The sequence below is a fragment of the Triticum aestivum genome, chromosome 4A, assembly GCF_018294505.1.
Source record: "Triticum aestivum cultivar Chinese Spring chromosome 4A, IWGSC CS RefSeq v2.1, whole genome shotgun sequence".
NCBI lineage: Eukaryota > Viridiplantae > Streptophyta > Magnoliopsida > Poales > Poaceae > Triticum > Triticum aestivum.
This window is the reverse complement of record NC_057803.1, coordinates 605,478,041-605,500,629: the sequence shown is the minus strand read 5'-3', so window position 1 is coordinate 605,500,629 and position 22,589 is coordinate 605,478,041. Positions and strand designations below refer to the sequence as shown.

The window sequence follows — 22,589 nt, the reverse complement described above, 5'->3', positions numbered from 1 at the left end:
AGTGCTGACATTTCTACCTGTGACAAGGAATCCACCACTCAAGTGCTTCAAGATTCGTGTAATAGGGGTGGGTCCCATGCCAGTACTATTTTACTACTCCATATATCTCTTTACGTCAAGTCACGTGGTTCACCACTTTTTGTAAGGCAGTGCAACAGAGTTGCATGTTCTCTCTCCCAAACATATCTGCTGTTTTATTTCACCTTTGCTAAGTTAAATTATTTATATCTACAAAATCAATATTTCAACTTTAACATTTTTTTATATACTTGGACTCCTGGCAATAGTGTACCACATGACACATGTGGTAAGCAAATCAAACTATTCAAAAAAAAAAGACCAATAGTGTTCGATATATTTTAACTAGTTTGATTTATTTTCAATATGTTTTCTGAATTGAGTGTAATCTATTTTTTGTAAAAGTGAAATCAGCTTTTGAGAGTGAAAAAAATTAAAATAGAGTGAAATAAGTTTTTTGAAATAAAGTGAAATCTGTTTTTTGAAACGATTGAAATCAGTTTTAAAAATGAGTCAACATAGTTTCTTGATTTGATAGAAATCAGTTTTATTGGCATGTTTTTTCAAATGACTGAAATCTATTTTTTCAATCAAGTGAAATCATTTTTTGAAATTAGTGAAATTACTTGAATTTAATGAAATCAGTGTTTTTTGAAATTAATGGATCAGTGTTTGAAACGGATGAAATCCTTTTTAAATTTAGGGAAATGTTTTTAAAATTGAGTGAAATCAGTGTTTTCAAATGAGTTAAATTTTGTTTCGATATGTGTAACATTTTTTTTCTGAAATCTACATCTAACCCATTCCAACATTGAAATTTTAATGAGTTAAAACTATATCCATTATTTTACAGGTCTTATCATCAGGGTTTCAAATATGCAAAAAGTTTCAAAATTGAATGTGTAGGTTATAAGATATCAATCAATAAATAAGTCAAATAAATAAAAGGATATGTTTTTATTAGAGAGAGAGGAGAGAGATTCTGGATGCAACTATCATCTCTCACGTGGCTGTCAGAGGAAGTGGACCTAGTCCAAGTATTGTGAGAGTATTGCTTTATTCCGCACCTTATACCGCAAAAGTTAGCACGAATCAAGAACACAAAGTTGTGTGTGTATCCACTTCCGCTAGAGCATCTCTAGCAGACCCCGCATAATGTCCTATCCTATAAAATAACTGCCAAAATACGGGTCTGAGTGAAAAAAGTCGCCTAATCAGACATTGTAAATGTGTCGGACCCGTTAAAAATTTTAAGGGGCGCGGAAAACATCTCCATCAAAACTGTAAAAATAAGGATTTGGGAGCCAAACCAAAGAGTTCATGTATACTCGAGAGACCGTTGGCGGGAGTCTAACAGCCATCGGAACTTTCATGGCCCGCTCCTGTCTGCTCGTCCCCGACGCCGGCCACCCGCCCTGGCAGCCACGCTCGCCTGCCACTGGTCCCTGGACGCAGGCCGCGCGCCCACCGGCCATCCGCCCTGACCACCGCGCTCGCCTGCCGGCCGTCCGATAGCCGGCCGGCCCTCCGTCCCGGCCGCCGCGGCTCTCGAACGGAGGAGCTAGCTAGCTAGCTAGCAGCTCAATCGATTCGAAGAGTTAGCTAGCTAGCTGGATGCGCCGGCCGTTCCATCCGGCCGCCCTGGCCTCCGCCCGCGCCGCGCTTGCCTCGTGTTTTTCCTCGTCCGTCTGTCTGCCGGATTGACGCCAGGAAGAGGACAATTAAAAAAAGAGCTAGCTCTGGGTCTGTTTGGTATATTCAGAGAATATTTCTTTTTACGGGTTGATTATATGGAGTTGAGTCTGTCCTCGCCTGCGCCGTCCCGCATATACCCTTTTCCGCGAACTACAAAAGACTTATTCGAGTTAGTATTTTGCGGGGTCTGCTAGAGATGCTCTTACATACCAGTAAACGCTAGATTTACCACTTTAAATGGTGCTCGCACAGCTATTTGTTTGTTGCCTTAAAGACGACATTTTTATCCATTTTGTGTCGTTCGCTTATCTTGAATTGTTCCGGCCCAGCCAAACTAATAAGCGAGGATTTATATTTTGCCGGCTAGGCCAGCCTGCCACCGTCTAGGCCCAGCTCCATATCATTGCGCTTCATTATAAAGAACACGCTTTTCCTTTAACACCTCTTTAATCACTGCACGGCCTACTCATCTTTATTTAGATCGAGGGATGCCTACTCATCTTTATTTAGATCGAGGGATGAGGAAGATGGCACCACCGACATGAGATGCAATTCACCATGGACGTGTTGATGGGTGACTAATCTCCAATGTTGTTGTTCTATTGTTTGAACACCAAATATAACATGAAGGTGTACATGCAAGTTATATGCAATCTCTATTCAAAATAATACCATTGTCTGAAATTTACACTAATATATGCTTGTTCTAGCATATATTGTAGAACAACGCAAATTGTATGAAATCTGTGTGCAAGTTTTGTCATCATTTATTTTGAGTTTCCTTTCTTCTTTTAGTGTAATATCAATGTCCTTAGTTCATTCCATTTTAGAATACATTTTGTTTTGGCCTACAGATATATTTGTTTATTGATAAGAGAACAAGTGACCGACATAAAAAAATTCATTTATTTTCTCACTTGTGCTAATGTTTATGGCTCCTATTTTTTGGTGTTGTTTAGTTGATTTTATGTCGATTGGGTTTTCTCCTATATGCGAACGTGGCAGCGATTTGATGGCGCAATCGTGTGATACTACTTCAATTTGTTTTAGGGACTTAGATTGGAATTCATTTCTGTAGTTGAACTACTTAAATCATAATTATTATTGAAGTTGCACTAGTTTACACTTATTCTTGCATAACACAAAAAGACTGCAAGTTTTGTGTAATTTATTTGCAAGTTTTCATATCATTCTAATTTTTGCATATAAGAAAAGAGTTTGACAGTAATTCGTTATGATTTGTTAGTTATATGCCATTAATTTCATTTTTAGGGTTAATCCACTCATATAATTCATTCTTCCTTTCAATGAAATTTCTTCTATTTATTCTTAGTGTGTTTCTTCTATCAGCCTATAATCTTTTTCTTACTTAGATTGAATTTCATTAATCTTACTTTCTGTTTTTAGCATTTCTTCTAAGGAAACCCTAATCCATTTTTTACCATGCGTTAAAAAAACAAATATGTGCAAATTGCGACTGGATCAGGAAAAATAATTAGGCTATTAGTGGACGATGCAGGCGCTGATGTGGGAGACCTGGTGTAACACCCTAGACCAAGTTTATAAGTAAGCAAAAACCCTATGAGAATTTTGGACAAAATCCATTAGTTTTGTGTAAGCTATGAATAATTTCATCAAATCTTTATGAACTGTAATAATTTTCTAAATTTCCATTAAGTTTTGCGCACTACTAAAAATTCACCAACTCCTCATGAAATGAAGGAGAATTCAGATACTTATGTAGTTTTTATGAAGTTTGAAAAAAATAAAAAAAAATCATTATTTTATGTAAATGATGGAAGATTACGAAAAGCAATGGCAAGTTTCCTGATATCTGTCATATGTGTCCTCTCCAAAATATATGTCCATATTAGCAAATATATGCAATATAGTCTAGTAAATAAAACTACTAGTGTGGATCTTAAAGTCATTGCACAGTCCTCGAAACAGATATGCCTAGTCCAAGGAGTTCCGGTGGACCCAGAAGAGAGCGAGTGGTAAACTTTTACGGTCATTATGTGTATCCATGTGCATGTATCATTACGTCATGTGTTGTCTACCATCATGTCCATGACCAGGATGTTAAATGAAAGGAAAATAACAATCGGTCTTTTTCTTTAGAAAAAGAAAAAGGTAATCATGTGTTCCATGGGTACATCTTTGAAGTTGGCCAAAATCTACGTAGGGCCTTTTTCTTTCCCTTTGAGATAGAAATTGTAGATGCTTGTGAGTCTGCTACTCACTTTTTCTTTTGAAACACACAATCTCTAAAACTATTGAAACAGACAGAGACAGGTATGTATTTTATTGTATACTCAAACTATATACACCGTTGGATGTGCTTGATGCACTGCATTATTGCTGGACACCTTGTCACGAATAATGGAGAATTCAGATAGTCAAAAAGTTTTGATGAACTTTGGAAAACTACAGAAAGGTTTTATTACGTCTGAAAAAATTTAAAATTCTGATCAAGCTTTTGTAAACTACTCTATAAAATATTTTCAGAAGCTATGAAAAAAATTCAGGATATCTGACATGTGTTTCCGCTAGGATCCTTTCTATTTTGAAATGGAGGGAGTACTTGCAATAAGCTCATTCAAATACAACAACTAGTGCCGGTCTCAAAGTCATTGTGTGGCCCTGATAAGAGGGATGCCTAGTCCCAACAGTACCAATAGGCGGGGACAAATCGAAGAGTTTATTTCATCTCGTCATTGTGTGTATCGATATCGTGCATAGTCCACAAAGATGAAGCGGTGGTACATGTACTTGAAACAAATGAATTAAGGAAAATAGTATTATTATTTTGGAAAATAAATGGTTGCGCTGCATGGATACGTACGTAGCCATAAAGGAAAATAACAGCCGATCCTTTTTCTTTTTGAAAAGAAAAGATAACCATGCGCTGCATGAGTACGTACAACACTGAAATTAGCCAAAATCGGCGTATGGGCCTCTTTCTTTGCCTTTTGGATGGTTCTATATAAATTTTTGCCCTAAAATAAAGTTATATACTGTACTATATTTTTCTCCCTCTGAAACACACAGCCTTTTCTTTTTCTTTTCTTTTCGAAAAGAAAAGAAAATCATGTGCTGCATGGGTACCTACCTCATTGAAATCAGCCAAAATCTACGTAGGGCCCTTTCTTTGCCTTTGGGGTAGTTGATTTTTTTCTTTTCTCTGAGACACACAGCCGGTCCTTTTTTTTCTTTTTGAAAAGAACTATGCGCTGCATAGATACGTACCTCATCGGTTCAGAATTTTGAAACACACCAGCTATCAGCGTCATTTTCATATATGGCAGCCGGCGCCGGCGTCTTGTGCAAGGCCTCAAGGTTCCGTTGGCTATGCTTGGTGCGCAGCGTGGTCGCCACGGCGGTCGCCGTGTTCGCCGGCGTCCTCGTTGTCTGGGCAGTGTTCCTGCTGTTCAATCCCCTCAAGCTCCAACTCCGGATCCCTAGCAGCTCCGTGGCGGTAAGAAGAGTCTCCGAATCCGGTGACCTGTACCGTTTCACCTTCTTTCTCCAGGCTACCAACCTCAGAAATCGCACCTCCATCTACTACCACAACGTCACCATCCGGCTCGCCGACAGCCAGGAGTACCTATCCTTGCCACCGGAGAACCGGACCTTCATCGCTACGTTCAACCTGAAGGCTAAGATATTCTTGTCTCAAGGGAAGGAGGCCGAATACATCTTGACGGAGCGCGTAGGCATGAAGTTGAACCTGTCGTACCTCCGGAAGCTCTTGCCCAACCAAACAGGCCACAACAGCATCGACGTGGCCATGGAGGTGGATGGCTTCATCACCGACTACGGCCCGGGTGTGGCCCACCGCGCCACCTACATCTGCATCCCGCTCAAACTCATGGGCAACTCCCCGCTGTCGTCGCTGTTCGACGAGAGCAACGCCTATTGCGCGCCTACTTACTAATGTTTTATGATGGATGGATGGATGTACTCGACCCGATTGCTTGTTGTACTTAAGTGAGGTACTACAGTTTCTTCTTTACTAGCTATTTGCCCATGCATTGAAATGGGGGTATAAATATTCTAGTGTTCAGCATAAATCATGTCCAATGTATACCTTACATTCGTGTACTCTAGATTTTGATAAAATTTAATTTAGTTTGAGTACGGGTAGATGAAGACAAGTATAGTTATCATTTAGTTGAGATTTTGACAAGATTTGATTTGATTTGGATATGGATAGGAAAGAGTAAGATTTTTTTTATTGAGCTGAGATTTTTGTAAGAATTCATTTTATTTTCTTCGATTGAGTTGAGACATGACTTGGTTTTAGAAAGTATCGATTTTGTTTTGATTACTTCAAGTTACTCTATTTACATTGGTTTTATTATGCGACATCTGTTGAAATTACCAAAAAGAAAAGTGGAGGAAGAGGCATGGGGAGGAAAAACCGGGGGAGAAGGTGGAGGCGATGCTACCAGCTCCCTTTAATGGTACAGATCCTCGGTGCAGCCTAAATTCTTAACTATTACTCCTTCCATTCACAAATATAAGATGTTTCCGATATTTGGATATCAACTATGTATGCGTTAAAGTTAGTGGACAATTACATTAAAACGTGTCTATATGCATTCATTTAGGAAAAAGTTAAACATCTTATATTTACTAGTAGAGTGCCCGTGCGTTGTCATGGGCGACAAACATATAAGTTTTTATATATAAGTTGCATCCCGATTTTAATAAATTTAAGCTCACTTATAAATCACTTGTTGATGATTATTCTAGAGGATTTACAATGTAAGGTATGTGATATTGTTCACTATAAAAATATGTTACATTTCTCTAGGAGCAAATAGTTGATTTCATTTATATAAAAGAACAACCGGTTTTTGTAATAAAAAAATAGGTCACTCCTCTCACTTCCTCACTGTATGGACACAAGCCCTTACTCACATCTCACTCAACCCACACAAGTTGACACCGCCATGTCTCCTCGCCATAGTTTCGCCACCACCATATCTCCTCGCCACGATGTCGCGGTTGCCATATCTCTCCTCCTCGTGGCTTGGATCTTCTGCCACCCCTCCATGCTCACCGTCGCCTCCCATCCCCTCCACCGCGATGTCACCCGTCCTCTCCACTCCCCGCCATGGTTTACAGTTTCGGCCGGATCCGTCGTCAGCCGGGAGGTGCAGAAGGGTCGCCCGGCCGCTTATCGCTAGCTTCCCTTGCGGCTCCAAGTCCTGCTCGTGCTGCCCGCGCTCCAGTCCCCTGAGCGCCCTGGTGTCGCACTCTCCTAGAACCTGTACGATGCCCACCAACCCTGAGCGCTGCAACCGTGTCGTGGTGGACATCTGCGGCTCCGACCACGACGGACCCATCATTGATATCACGTCCACGAGGTGACGGGCTCCGAGGAGGAAGAGGAGGACATAGGAGACGGCGGCAAATTGAGTCCCATGAGCCGGTACATTGTCACATGTCCTACTCTACCACGCCAGTGACCGCACCAACACCTTGAGGGGCGCAGCCATCCACAAGTCATGGACAGGGCGAAGCTGGACGAGCTCGACCCAACTTTAGTTTTATGTTGCATGTAATGATATTTATTTGATGCTTTGAAAATGGTATTTGTGGTTGTGGAATCAATTCTTTGTGTGTTGTACACTTGTACTGTCACTATCCGTGGAGGCGCTCGAACGCGTCTATAGGCGTTTGGCGGCTGGATTTTGGTGTATGTGGTTGTAGATGATCTAAATACATAGTCGTCAGATGGGGCCACACAACAAGTATGATAAGTAGATCGCAAATTCTTATTTATTTGTATAAACCAGTATGCACACATAGTAAGCCGGGTCGAAACCAGTACACCTACAGCACGGAATTGACGCCATCGGCAACATTGGCGCCGACAAGGCCACCAGCCAGCTTGAAGGCCAAGCACAGACAGTCGGCGGCGCTCTGCATCCCCTGGATCCGATGGCAGCACCGGTTCTTCTCGGACAGGCTTATCCTGCCCGATTGAAGGTTAAGACACACTCCAAGCGCAGCTGCGTCATTCAACATGCACTTGCCACCGCCAGCGGATGATGCCGGTGCCATTGCCGGTGAAGGCGGCATGCTCTGGCCACGCACCTGGACAGAAGCCAGGGCCAGGAGGATCGCGGCTAGGAGGAGGATGCGAGAGGGCGCCATGGCTTTGGTGTTGGTGGTGGCTATAACTGGCTATTGTTGCTGATGTTTAGTTGCTGCGGCTGTGCAAACAAGAAGGTCGACGTTGGTGCCTATGCCGACTCGGAGGCATCAATTTATAGGATGTATCCAAAGTTGTTTTGCCGAGGTGATTACTGCACTCGTGCGTACATATTATGACTTATTTTGGTGAGACGACTAGTACAAGAAGGCCATTGCTTGCGCCAATACGGAAGTATATTCAGACAGCTCATAGAACGTGGGCTCCATCTAATATCTCTCTTCTTCTAGATAAAGGTTTCAATTAGTACAACGGTACAAGCAAGAAATAATACTTTGGTACCCAAGGTACGTTGCAAGTATAAGCGTAGAATTTCTACATTCTCACCGATTTTCTCTAACAGAGCACATGGTATACTCATGTATCCCTTTTGCTTTTGTAAGAAACCAATTTGGAACGCTACACTAATGGAAAAATCTTGCTTCCTGAATGCACTTGCCCTTTGTCGTGGTCCCTTTCATGGTCTCTCGGCACACCAGCCTTTACCAAGAACCACACTCGACAATATTGCATATTCGGTAGACAGTTCAGTTCGTTGAGAACACTTAGTTCGGCGAAACGAAAACACTCGGTTCGCTGAGATGGACAAAATATTTATTTCCAGATAGTGCGAGAAGCATGAAAAATGGAAGGAAATACCTAGGAGGGTCAAAGCGGTGCGATCGGACCTTGGTGGCATATAGAAAAAAAAAACCAATGTAACCATTCACAACCAAGGAAAGGATTACTCCATTATTATGTGATCTTAGCCTTGCCCATAAGACCGTAGTTGATGGTGGCATGAGAATGGTGTTCTTTAAACCCACACCAGCCTTGAAACCAGGCGAACCAAGGCCAAAGAATGAGGGCGAGAATGCTCATTTGAAGAAAGGCGTGAAGTTTGGGTGTTGTGAGGAGTTCCAATTCCGGCTAAGTGACTAAGCCATTGGGAACCATAGGCCAAATGTTGTTTGGCATAACAACCAAAAGGTGTGTTATACCGTGAAATATAACAAAGAAGGTTGCTCATGAAAGGTTCGTGGAAGAAGAATTCATGAAACCGGGTACCGGAAGGCATTAAGGAGAGAATCGAGAAGACTCGAAGACATGGGAGGTAAAGATTTTGCTTGGGCGTTTCTTATTCTTGTGAGATCCGGATGGCTCACACGCCGGTGACCCACAAGCATTAATGCACCACAGGAAAAGCATTCCTTGGGAGCTTTAAAAGAAACAGCTGGGGCCCACCACGTAGCCCATAGCCTCGATCAACCAGGAGACGTCCCTCCCCGAATAAGTAAATTTACCAGTACCTACCGTTAGGAATTTATCGTCAACACTTGCTTTGAGATTGATGTGACTGAAGACCCCACCATGCTATTATTTCTCTCTTTTAGCAATACAAATGTTGTACAAACAGATATACCACGGCTGCATGCACTGGATGGGGTCCACAACAGCACTTTCTGTCAGGTGTCGTGGTGAGAGAAAACAGATACACCATGGCTGTATGCACACACTAAAATACATGCACTTTGTTTTCCATGTGACATTTTTAAAAGGTTGATAACTTTTGAACTAAATATTCAGTTTTGAAACTTCTTATATTTTTGAATTCACGGTGCCAAGACCTTTAAAATAAGACCAATCTTGGATACAATTTGGCTAGTTTGAGTTTAACCATTTCACTCATTTCAGGAAACACATTTCAGTCAGTTTCACATTTCACTAGTTTCAGAAAACCTTTCAGTCAATTTCACATTTCACTAGATTCAGAAAACACATTACACTCATTTACAATCGATAGATTACAATCATTTTAGAAAACACATTAAATTCATTTGCAAAGATAGACTTAACTCATTTCAGAAAATTCATTACACTCATTTACAAAAGATAGATTTCACTCTTCTCAGGGAACACATTACACACTCACTGAAATGAAATGCTATATTTTACTCGTTCCAAAAATTTGTTCACTCATTACAAAAGATACATTTCAAAACCTTTTCACTGCACGCTTGCTAAACTGATAATTCGCTCATATATAAATGATTTCGCTCATTTCAATAAACCATATTTCACCCATTTCTTATGAAATAGGTTTGTTTAGCATATTTCTTATGAAAAAGGTTTGTTCGAGATATTTCTTTTGAACTAGGTTTCTTTTGAATATTTGTTTAAGCGTCATCGCAAACATATTCCCTCAAAAAACATATAATTTTTCAGTTTCAATAAACTTATTTCCCTCAAAAACATATTCCACTCATTCCAGAAAAACACATTACACTCAATTGAAATACTATATTCTACTCATTTCAAAAAAAGCTTTTTCACTCATTACAAAAGATATATTTGAAAACTAATTTCACTACGTCCTTGCGAAACTGATATTTCAGTCATATAAAAATTAATTTCAATCACTTCAATGAACATATTTCACTCATTTCTGGAATACTATATTTCACTCGTTTCAAATATATTTCACTCAAAAACTCTATTGAAATACTATATTTCAAACATTACAAAACTAATTTCTTTCAAAGTTTTCACTCATAACGGAAGATATATTTACTCATTTCAAAAACACTATTGAAATGCCATATTTCACTTGTTTCAAAAAATTGATTTTCACAATCGCTTCAAATTGACGTAACTGATTTGACTCATTTGAAACTTTTCGCTCATTCAAAAACAATCTGCTCTTCTGAAAAAGTAATTTTACTAAAATAAACATTCACTCCTCAAAAATAACTTTAGCTCATTTCAAAATTATAATTTCACTAAAATCAAAAACTGATTTACAACAATGAATTAATAGATTTAGCGAAATAAGTGAATTGAAACATTGAAATTCAAACATGTTTGAAATATATAAAAGAATGATCTTATTGTAAAGGTCTTGACCCCCAGAAATTCAAATTGTGTAAAAGTAAATGCCTTGCCCCTACCCGTGCGCCCTTTGCAAACCCTAGCCGCGCCACTCATCTCTCTTTTAGCCCTCGTCTCTTTGGGTTCAATCTGGATGGCACGCGATTGAGTGAGAAGATGAGGGATGCATCCGTCTCGACAAGCAGTCGGCCAAACATCGGGTACGTTGGTGGAGTCTTTTTTTTTGTTGTGTGTGTGTGGGGGGGGGGGGGGGGGGGGGGGGGTTATTGGCATTCAACTGGTGAAAAACGCAAGCTAAGGAGCCCCGTGACATCCTTGGATATCAGGTTGTGCTCCACAATCACGTCCATAAGAAATATGAGTTGAAAAATTAGACACATCCATGCTAACAATCAACTTTGGACCTGAAATAACATGTGCGGAATTAGCTGCTTCAGTAATAGTATATTATTGTAGATAGTTTTGCTTCAGAATTCAAAACTAGGCTCTCCACAATTATGGCACATAGAGTCTGATACCTGGAGCGCGAAGCACTGGACGGTTAACATTCAAGCTAGCTAGCCATACTAATAGTATATATATGTTTGCATCAAGTGCTCCTATATATGAATGTTCAGCTCACACAATGCTTGGTTAAAGAATATATACATGACCAGTTGGTGGAGAATCATGCTTGGTTAAAGAACCAACTCTCCTATAAAATCCAGCTCGATGGAGAATCCATACACATTTAACATTTAACTAGGGTTTGGTGCATTCGCAGATAACCAAAACAAGTCATGGTTTCATGGATATAACAACTTAGTACCATGTCACACAAGACAATACCGGTCACAAAAGATAGCTACCAAATTAGATAACACTAGACAAGATCACCATCTCGTCTTTGGTTGTCCGTCGTAACGCAATGCAAGATAATGTTATCGCCTCTCCTACTCGTCCTTGATGGATCTTTGGTTGGTTCTCAGTCGATCGGGCAGGACACCGTCGTTGCCTCGGCCGCATGCTTTTCCTTTTCCTCGACTTCTTGTTTCAGCACCTCCAAGCCGAAGTAGAGCGAGATAAACCCGGCAAGCTCTGCCACATTGTGAAACCTTCTGTTGAAGCGCCGGATGCGCCACCTCCAGTCCCACGGCCTCGGCGTGACCCTCATGGAGAGGTGCTGGAGCATGCGCGTGTTGCGCCAGCTGCTCGTGCAGAAGTCCCGCTCCGCCTCGCACAACACATCGTACAGCTCGTCCGTCTTCTGCTGGACCTTGCGCAGCACCTCCTCGTGACGAGCTTGCTCCGAGGCCAAGCTTTCGCTGTGCGTGAGCCGCCTTGGCGCCGCCGCTGCCGGTGAGGTGGCCGTTGGCCAGAGCAGGGAGCCGCCGAGCCTCCTCATTGCGTGTCGAACCGCGGCCATCGATGATGGATCGTCGCTGGCCTGGGCTTCTTGGTCGCTGGGTTAGGGTGTGGTTGTCCGTGCTGCAGCTGCAAGGGCTCCGGCTGGCTGTAGCTGGAAATTACACATTTATATATAAAGAGATCACTATGAGTATGAGCAGCGTCACTAGTGGCAGATGAAAATACCATTAGCAGTTGATGCCTTTTCACAAACGAGCAGTCACATTTGCACTTTTCTAAAAGCAGAATACACACACTAGTGGTATATGAAAATAGCATTAGCAGTTCATGTCTTTACCCAATCGAGCAGTCAAATTTGCACATTTATATAAGCAGAATAGATACACACTAGCAGTTGGCTGGCTAGTACCAAATCAAACAGTCAAATTTTCAGTTTATATAAACACTAAACAGAGCATGCACTAGTACGAAATGCGAGCAGTTTATTAGCCATTTATATAAATAAATACCCATAGCATGCACTAGTAGCTCGCGCACAAGACGGATCACACACACACGGCCATGACGCGCAGGCACAGCACACACATGGAGACGAGACAGTGCGTAGGGAGGGGGGAGAGAGGCGCATGAGGGAGGGGAGGGGAGGGGAGGGGAGGGGAGGGTACCTTGGCGTCGAGGCGTTGGATGGATGAGGCCTGGTGATGGGGAGAGGGCGGTGGCGAGTGGAGGCGGCTCCGGGAACGGGATAGTCGCGGCGTCTTCTCCGATTCGCCGGCCGGCGATGGCCGGCGGCGGCGGGGAAGGGAAGGAGGAACCCTAGCGGTAGCGGGTGGGTGGGGAATGTTTTTCGTCTGGGATGGGACTATTTTGTAGAGAAAGAAGAAGCTGGATGGCTGCTCGGCCCCGAAAGCAATGCGGCCCAACCCAGCCTAGCACAGCCCATAAAATACTACCCGTCGGAGTGGTTGGTAGCCGTCGGGTCGCTCACCAACACAGTATAATTAAGCCGACCCAACAAATACGCTCGGTAGCAATAGGCGAGGAAAAAAAAACATACTAGCACGTCATTTTTTGTGCGAATAAAACACTTCTATTACTTCAAACAGGTTCATTGCACAACAGGTCAATCTCATCACGGGGCGCATCTTAACCACACAACAGTTTTAGGAGAACAAGTGCGTGACTTGCTTTATTAAGCTCACGCTTAATAGTAGCACAATAAAATTAGTCTCAAAACAATGTTCATAAATTTTAAATAAATACTTATGAATTCAAAACATTAATGAATTAAAAAATGCTCACAAACATGAAAAATGTTTCCAATTTTTTTAAAAGACTTTGAATTCAAAAGTGTTAGCAAATATAAAGAAATTAGCGAATTACAAAATGTTCATACAAATACAAGGCATGTCCATGAATATGAAAAAATGAAAACTAATAAAATGGTTGCAAATTTTTAAAATCTTCATGAACTCGAGAAATGTTCACGGGTTTAAAAATGTTATTGTACTCAAAAAAGTGTTAACGAATATGATGAGATATTAGAGAATTAAAAAATATCACGAATTACATAAAAAATTCATGAACTTTACAAAATGTTTGTGAATTTACAAAAAAATGTGAATGTGAAAAAATGTTAGAGAAATTAAAACTTATTCGTGAATATGGAAAAAATACTATGGCATTAAAAAATATTAATTTGGAAAAGCTTCGTGAATTTTTAAAAAAGTTCAGTAATTCAAAAAATGTTCATAATTTCTGAAATGTTCGCCAGTTTGATTTTTCTCGCACATTGACGCAATATTAACGAGTTTGACACAAAATCTGCAAACTAGAAATATATTTGCAAATTAGATTCCAAACTAAAAAAATCATGAACTTGAAAATGATCACGATTTTTAAAAAAATGTTCACAAACTTGGAAGATGTTCATGAATTTGAAAGAATGTTCATGAGTTTGAATAATAGTCCTAAATTGTACTCCCTCCATCCTAAAATAAGTGTCTCAACCTTAATACAACTTTATACTAAAGTTAGTACAAAGTTAAGACACTTATTTTGGGACGGAGGGAGTAGAAAATAATGGTCGAAAGCATCTGTTCAATCAGAGCTCCCTCATCGAGCGAGCACTCAACAATTTTTAATGAGATAAATATATGAAAGAAAAAAAATGAATCCCGATATTTTTCATTGAGATAAATATTCTTTTTTATTCCCACCGAAGGAGAAGCGTATTGGCTGGGTGATGTTAAATACTTGCTCTGGTTTCATAAATGAATATCTCTAATTGTGCACCAAGTAATAATATTGCAACTGGAATTGTTCTATTGAAGCATCTTAGAAATGTAATTCCTATTTTTTGGCTATCATGGAATACTACTAGTCTAGTACAGCTGAAACTCGTAGTATATTTAGGTGAGTGACTTAGTTATAGCTCTAGTACGTAATTCAACACCCTTAAGGAAAGTGTAGAAACTTATTGATCAACTACTTTCATAGCAGAGCACGCCAAGGAAAAGGAGATTGTTTTCCTTTCCTATCCCTTGGCAGATAGGACAAACTCTCCCCTCCAGACTTCGTTGGCAAGCCCGTGGATTTGTCTCCTTTCTGCCTGCCACTCTGACGGCTGGTGGCTGTGAGGGGAATCTAGGTAGCTCCGCTCTTGTTAGTAGTTTAAGTTAGGGTTTTTAGTCTTGCCCTTTCAGTGCTCGGGCGCATGGCGACACTTCTTCTTTGAGTTTGTCTTCCATGCTCCAATCCTCCTCGAGTACGTCTTCTTCGATGTAGTCGATGGAGCTCCAGCATAGATTCCTGTCGTCTTGTTATGGCAGTGAGGATAGGGTTTCTCAGCATGTGGCAAGATTTAGTGTCAGGTGCTTCTGATCTATTAAAGGATTAAACGGCGATGACTGCGGCCCCAAGGTGCCAGTCGCTGGGGGAACTTTCATGAAGACTTGTTGGCTATACTTGACAAGGTCAAGCCGACTCTGATATAGGAGTGACAACAACAACACGTCGGTTGATACGTCTCCAACGTATCTACTTTTCCAAACACTTTTGCCTTTGTTTTGGACTCTAACTTGCATGATTTGAATAGAACTAACCCGGACTGACGTTGTTTTCAGCAGAATTACCATGGTGTTATTTTTGTGTAGAAATAAAATTTCTCGGAATGACCTGAAAATCCACGGAGACACGTTTTGGAATAAAAGAAAAATATCGGTGAAAGAATCAGCATCAGGGGGCCCACACCCTGTCCACGAGGGTGCAGGGCGCGCCCCCTACCTCATGGGGCCCCTGGGACTCCACCGACCTCAACCCCAACTCCATATATTCACGTTCGGGGAGAAAAAATCAGAGAAAAGGATTCATCGCATTTTACGATACGGAGCCACCGCCAAGCCCTAATCTCTCTTGGGAGGGCTGATCTGGAATTCGTTCGGGGCTCCGGAGAGGGGAATCCGTCGACGTTGTCATCATCAACCATCCTCCATCACCAATTTTATGATGCTCACCGTCGTGCATGAGTAATCTCATCGTAGGCTTACTGGACGGTGATGGGTTGGATGAGATTTATCATGTAATCGAGATAGTTTTGTTAGGGTTTGATCCCTAGTATCCATTATGTTCTGAGATTGATGTTGCTATGACTTTGTTATGCTTAATGCTTGTCACTAGGGCCCGAGTGCCATGAATTCAGATCTGAACCTATTATGTTTTCATGAATATATGTGAGTTCTTGATCCTATCTTGCAAGTCAATAGTCACCTACTATGTGTTATGATCCGGCAACCCCGAAGTGACAATAATCGGGAACACTCCCGGTGATGACCGTAGTTTGAGGAGTTCATGTATTCACTAAGTGTTAATGCTTTGGTCCGGTATTCTATTAAAAGGAGGCCTTAATATCCCTTAGTTTTCGATAGGACCCCGCTGCCACGGGAGGGTAGGACAAAAGATGTCATGCAAGTTCTTTTCCATAAGCACTTATGCCTATATTCGGAATACATGCCTACATTACATTTATGAACTGGAGCTAGTTCTGTGTCACCCTATGTTATAACTATTGCATGAGGAATCGCATCCAACATAATTATCCATCATTGATCCATTGCCTACGAGCTTTTCACATATTGATCTTTGCTTAGTCACTTTTCCGTTGCCACTGTTACGATTACTACAAAAACTGCTATTGTTACTTTTGCCACCATTACTGTTACTTCCATACTACTTTGCTACTAAATACTTTCCTGCAGATATTAAGTCTTTCAGGTGTGGTTGAATTGACAACTCAGCTGCTAATACTTGAGAATATTCTTTGGCTCCCCTTGTGTCAAATCAATAAATTTGGGTTGAATACTTTACCCTTGGAAACTGTTGCGATCCCCTATACTTGTGGGTTATCATCGGTGGCTCCTTCTTGCGGCGGTACTGGTCGTTTGGTGATGTTTACACTCGTTTTCTATAGTTCTCTCGCTGAAGAAGATATTCCGGATAGTATAAGGTCCTCAGAGGAATAAGCTTGGAAAAACCAGGATATGAAAAGTAGGCAGTAAAGAGCAGAAAGGCTACCATCAGTAGATTTGGACATGGTTTCAGATTTGGGGCAAAAAGATTTCGAAAATACACGGCACAAAGGAAGGATGTTGCGATGAATGGGAAGACGGACACTAGGAGTCCGGTTCTAGTACGAAGTCGTAGTCTTGCCTAGTTTCAGCTAGATAGGGACTGTACTCGAATTCAAACATGTAAACCATGACTTGCATGGGAAGTCCAGCCACCCTATCTAATGTTAGGGTGATGGCAAACTGCTAGCTTAAGCACACAAATCAATCAATCGCACTATTATCTCTACTTTGGTTTCCACTACTGATAACCCACAAGTATAGGGGATCAATTGTAGGCTCTTTTGATAAGTAAGAGTGTCGAACCCAACGAGGAGCTAAAGGTAGAACAAATATTCCCTCAAGTTTTATCGACCACTGATACAACTCTACGCACGCTTGACATTCAGTTTACCTAGAACAAGTATGAAACTAGAAGTACTTTGTAGGTGTGATAGGATAGGTTTGCAAGATAATAAAGAGCACGTAAATAAAATCTAGGGGTTGTTTAGATAAAGACACAACTAAGTTAGTTTTAGTAGAGAGCTTTTGTCAGCAAGAAATATTTGTCCCTAGGCAATCGATAACAAGTACCGGTAATCATTCTTGTAATTTTATATGAGGGAGAGGCATGAGCTAACATACTTTCTCTACTTGGATCATATGCACTTATGATTGGACCCCTAGCAAGCATCAGCAACTACTAAAGATCATCAAGGTCGTGAAACCCAACCATAGCATTAAGTATCAAGTCCTCTTTACTCCCATACGCCATAACCCACTTATCCGTGTTTGGGTTGCTGTCATCCCCCGCAACACTGACAATAAGTAAACCATGAACATATTGCAATACCCTATATCGGGGGCCCCTCACGTTTGCGCGAGACGGAGGGCACCGTAGGACAGCACCATAAATAAAATATACAATCATGCCAACCAAGATCACGATTAACCCACGGGACAAAACGGATCTATTCAAACATCATAGGATAACCATAGATCATTGGGAAATAATATATGGAGTTGAGCACCATGTTTAAGTAGAGATTACAATGGGGAGAAGGGGTGTTGCACCACTGCATAGAGGAGGAGAAAGTTGGTGTTGACGGTAGCAAGATTGTTGATGTAGATCGTCGTCACGATCCTTGCCCGGGCGGCACACCGGCGCCACCAGGAGAGAGGGGGGAGAGAGCCCCCCTCCTTCTTCTTCTTCCTTGGCCTCCCCCCATAGACGGGAGGAGAGTTCCCCCTCTAGTCCATGGCCTCCATGGCCGCGGAGGGATGGGAGTGTTGGGTTTCGTAGTAATTTCAAAAAATTTCCTACGCACACGCAAGATCATGTGATGCATAACAACGAGGGGGAGAGTATTGTCTACGTACCCAACGCAGACCGACTGCGGAAGCGATGACACGACGTAGAGGAAGTAGTCGTACGTCTTCACGATCCAACCGATCAAGCACCGAAACTACGGCACCTCCGAGTTTGAGCACACGTTCAGCTCGATGACGATCCCCGGACTCCGATCCAGCAAAGTGTCGGGGAAGAGTTCAGTCAGCACGACGGCGTGGTGACGATCTTGATGAACTACAGCAGCAGGGCTTCGCCTAAACTCCGCTACAGTATTATCGAGGAATATGGTGGCTGGGGGCGCCGCACACGGCTAAGGAACAGATCACGTGGATCAACTTGTGTGTCTTGGGTGTCCCCTTGCCTCCGTATATAAAGGATCCAAGGGGGGGTGCGGCCGGCCCTAGAGGAGGCGCGCAGGAAGAGTCCTACTCCTACCGGGAGTAGGACTCCCCCCCTCAATCCTTGTCCAACTAGGAGAGGTGGAGGGAGAGAAGGAAAGGGGGGGCGCCGCCCCTCCCTCCTTGTCAAATTCGGACTAGGGGGAGAGGGGGCGCGCGGCCTGCTGTGGCAGCCCCTTCCTCTTCTCCACATTAGGCCCATAAGGCCCATTAACCCCCCGGGGGGTTCCGGTACCCCCCCGGTGCTCCGATTTTATCCGATACTCTTCCGGAACCCTTCCGGTGTCCGAATATAGTCATCCAATATATCAATCTTTACGTCTCGACCATTTCGAGACTCCTCGTCATGTCCGTGATCACATCCGGGACTCCGAACAACCTTCGGTACATCAAAATGCATAAACTCATAATATAACTGTCATCGTAACCTTAAGCGTGCGGACCCTACGGGTTCAAGAACAATGTAGACATGACCGAGACACGTCTCCGGTCAATAACCAATAGCGGGACCTGGATGCCCACATTGGTTCCTACATATTCAACGAAGATCTTTATCGGTCAGACCGCATAACAACATACGTTGTTCCCTTTGTCATCGGTATGTTACTTGCCCGAGATTCGATCGTCGGTATCCAATACCTAGTTCAATATCGTTACCGGCAAGTCTCTTTACTCGTTCCGTAATACATCATCTCACAACTAACATATTAGTTGTAATGCTTGCAAGGCTTATGTGATGTGTATTACCGAGAGGGCCCAGAGATACCTCTCCGACAATCGGAGTGACAAATCCTAATCTCGAAATACGCCAACCCAACATCGACCATTGGAGACACATGTAGTACTCCTTTATAATCACCCAGTTACGTTGTGACGTTTGGTAGTACCCAAAGTGTTCCTCCGGTAAACGAGAGTTGCATAATCTCATAGTCATAGGAACATGTATAAGTCATGAAGAAAGCAATAGCAACATACTAAACGATCGGGTGCTAAGCTAATGGAATGGGTCATGTCAATCAGATCATTCTACTAATGATGTGACCTCGTTAATCAAATAACAACTCATTGTTCATGGTTAGGAAACATAACCATCTTTGATTAACGAGCTAGTCAAGTAGAGGCATACTAGTGACACTTTGTTTGTCTATGTATTCACACATGTATTATGTTTCCGGTAAATACAATTCTAGCATGAATAATAAACATTTATCATGATTATAAGGAAATAAATAATAACTTTATTATTGCCTCTAGGGCATATTTCCTTCAGTCTCCCACTTGCACTAGAGTCAATAATCTAGATTACACTGTAATGATTCTAACACCCATGGAGCCTTGGTGCTGATCATGTTTTGCTCGTGGAAGAGGCTTAGTCAACGGGTCTGCAACATTCAGATCCGTATGTATCTTGCAAATCTCTATGTCTCCCACCTGGACTAGATCCCGGATGGAGTTGAAGCGTCTCTTGATGTGTTTGGTCCTTTTGTGAAATCTGGATTCCTTTGCCAAGGCAATTGCACCAGTATTGTCACAAAAGATTTTCATTGGACCCGATGCGCTAGGTATGACACCTAGATCGGATATGAACTCCTTCATCCAGACTCCTTCATTTGCTGCTTCCGAAGCAGCTATGTATTCCGCTTCACATGTAGATCCCGCTACGACGCTTTGTTTAGAACTGCACCAACTGATAGCTCCACCGTTTAATGTAAACACGTATCCGGTTTGCGATTTAGAATCGTCCGGATCAGTATCAAAGCTTGCATCAACGTAACCTTTTACGATGAGCTCTTTGTCACCTCCATATACGAGAAACATATCCTTAGTCCTTTTCAGGTATTTCAGGATGTTCTTGACCGCTGTCCAGTGATCCACTCCTGGATTACTTTGGTACCTCCCTGCTAAACTTATAGCAAGGCATACATCAGGTCTGGTACACAGCATTGCATACATGATAGATCCTATGGCTGATGCATAGGGAACATCTTTCATATTCTCTCTATCTTCTGCAGTGGTCGGGCATTGAGTCTTACTCAATTTCACACCTTGTAACACAGGCAAGAACCCTTTCTTTGCTTGATCCATTTTGAACTTCTTCAAAATTTTGTCAAGGTATGTGCTTTGTGAAAGTCCAATTAAGCGTTTTGATCTATCTCTATAGATCTTAATGCCTAATATGTAAGCAGCTTCACCGAGATCTTTCATTGAAAAACTTTTATTCAAGTATCCCTTTATGCTATCCAGAAATTCTATATCATTTCCAATCAGTAATATGTCATCCACATATAATATCAGAAATGCTACAGAGCTCCCACTCACTTTCTTGTAAATACAGGCTTCTCTGAAAGTCTGTATAAAACCAAATGCTTTGATCACACTATCAAAACGTTTATTCCAACTCCGAGAGGCTTGCACCAGTCCATAAATGGATCGCTGGAGCTTGCACACTTTGTTAGCTCCCTTTGGATCAACAAAACCTTCCGGTTGCATCATATACAACTCTTCTTCCAGAAAACCATTCAGGAATGCAGTTTTGACATCCATTTGCCAAATTTCGTAATCATAAAATGCGGCAATCGCTAACATGATTCGGACGGACTTAAGCATCGCTACGGGTGAGAAGGTCTCATCATAGTCAATCCCTTGAACTTGCCGAAAACCTTTTGCGACAGGTCGAGCTTTGTAGACAGTAACATTACCATCAGCGTCAGTCTTCTTCTTAAAGATCCATTTATTCTCAATTGCTTGCCGATCATCGGGCAAGTCAACCAAAGTCCATACTTTGTTCTCATACATGGATCCCATCTCGGATTTCATGGCTTCAAGCCATTTTGCGGAATCTGGGCTCACCATCGCTTCTTCATAGTTCGTAGGTTCATCATGATCTAGTAGCATGACTTCCAGAACAGGATTACCGTACCACTCTGGCGCGGATCTTACTCTGGTTGATCTACGAGGTTCAGTAGTATCTTGATCTGAAGTTTCATGATCATTATCATTGGCTTCCTCACTAACCGGTGTAGGTGTCACTGAAATAGTTTTCTGTGATGAACTACTTTCCAGTAAGGGAGCAGGTACAGTTACCTCGTCAAGTTCTACTTTCCTCCCACTCACTTCTTTCGAGAGAAACTCCTTCTCTAGAAATGATCCATTCTTAGCAACGAATGTCTTGCCTTCGGATCTGTGATAGAAGGTGTACCCAACAGTTTCCTTTGGGTATCCTATGAAGACACATTTCTCCAATTTGGGTTCGAGCTTATCAGGTTGAAGCTTTTTCACATAAGCATCGCAGCCCCAAACTTTAAGAAACGACAACTTTGGTTTCTTGCCAAACCACAGTTCATAAGGCGTCGTCTCAACGGATTTTGATGGTGCCCTATTTAACGTGAATGCGACCGTCTCTAAAGCATAACCCCAAAATGATAGCGGTAAATCTGTAAGAGACATCATAGATCGCACCATATCTAGTAAAGTACGATTACGACGTTCGGACACACCATTGCGCTGTGGTGTTCCGGGTGGCGTGAGTTGTGAAACTATTCCACAGTTTTTCAAATGTACACCAAACTCGTAACTCAAATATTCTCCTCCACGATCAAATCGTAGAAACTTTATTTTCTTGTTACGATGATTTTCAACTTCACTCTGAAATTCTTTGAACTTTTCAAATGTTTCAGACTTATGCTTCATTAAGTAGATATACCCATATCTGCTTAAATCATCTGTGAAGGTGAGAAAATAACGATATCCGCCACGAGCCTCAATATTCATCGGACCACATACATCGGTATGTATGATTTCCAACAAATCTGTTGCTCTCTCCACAGTACCGGAGAACGGTGTTTTAGTCATCTTGCCCATGAGGCACGGTTCGCAAGTACCAAGTGATTCATAATCAAGTGGTTCCAAAAAGTCCATCAGTATGGAGTTTCTTCATGTGTTTTACACCGATATGACCTAAACGACAGTGCCACAAATAAGTTGCACTTTCATTATCAACTCTGCATCTTTTGGTTTCAACATTATGAATATGTGTATTACTACTATCGAGATCTAATAAGAATAGACCACTCTTCAAGGGT

General features: G+C 41.9%; 1 protein-coding gene across 1 annotated transcript; it reads right to left on the bottom strand.

The window, feature by feature from the left end:
• Positions 1-11,504: 11,504 nt before the first annotated feature.
• LOC123087474 (uncharacterized) lies at positions 11,505-13,051 on the bottom strand. Its single transcript, XM_044509490.1, has 2 exons — positions 12,820-13,051; positions 11,505-12,305 (listed from the first exon to the last, which is right to left on the bottom strand). Exon 2 carries the CDS (start codon positions 12,210-12,212, stop codon positions 11,772-11,774), a length of 441 nt encoding a protein of 146 aa, XP_044365425.1. The 5' UTR covers positions 12,213-12,305; positions 12,820-13,051; the 3' UTR covers positions 11,505-11,771.
• Positions 13,052-22,589: the final 9,538 nt, after the last annotated feature.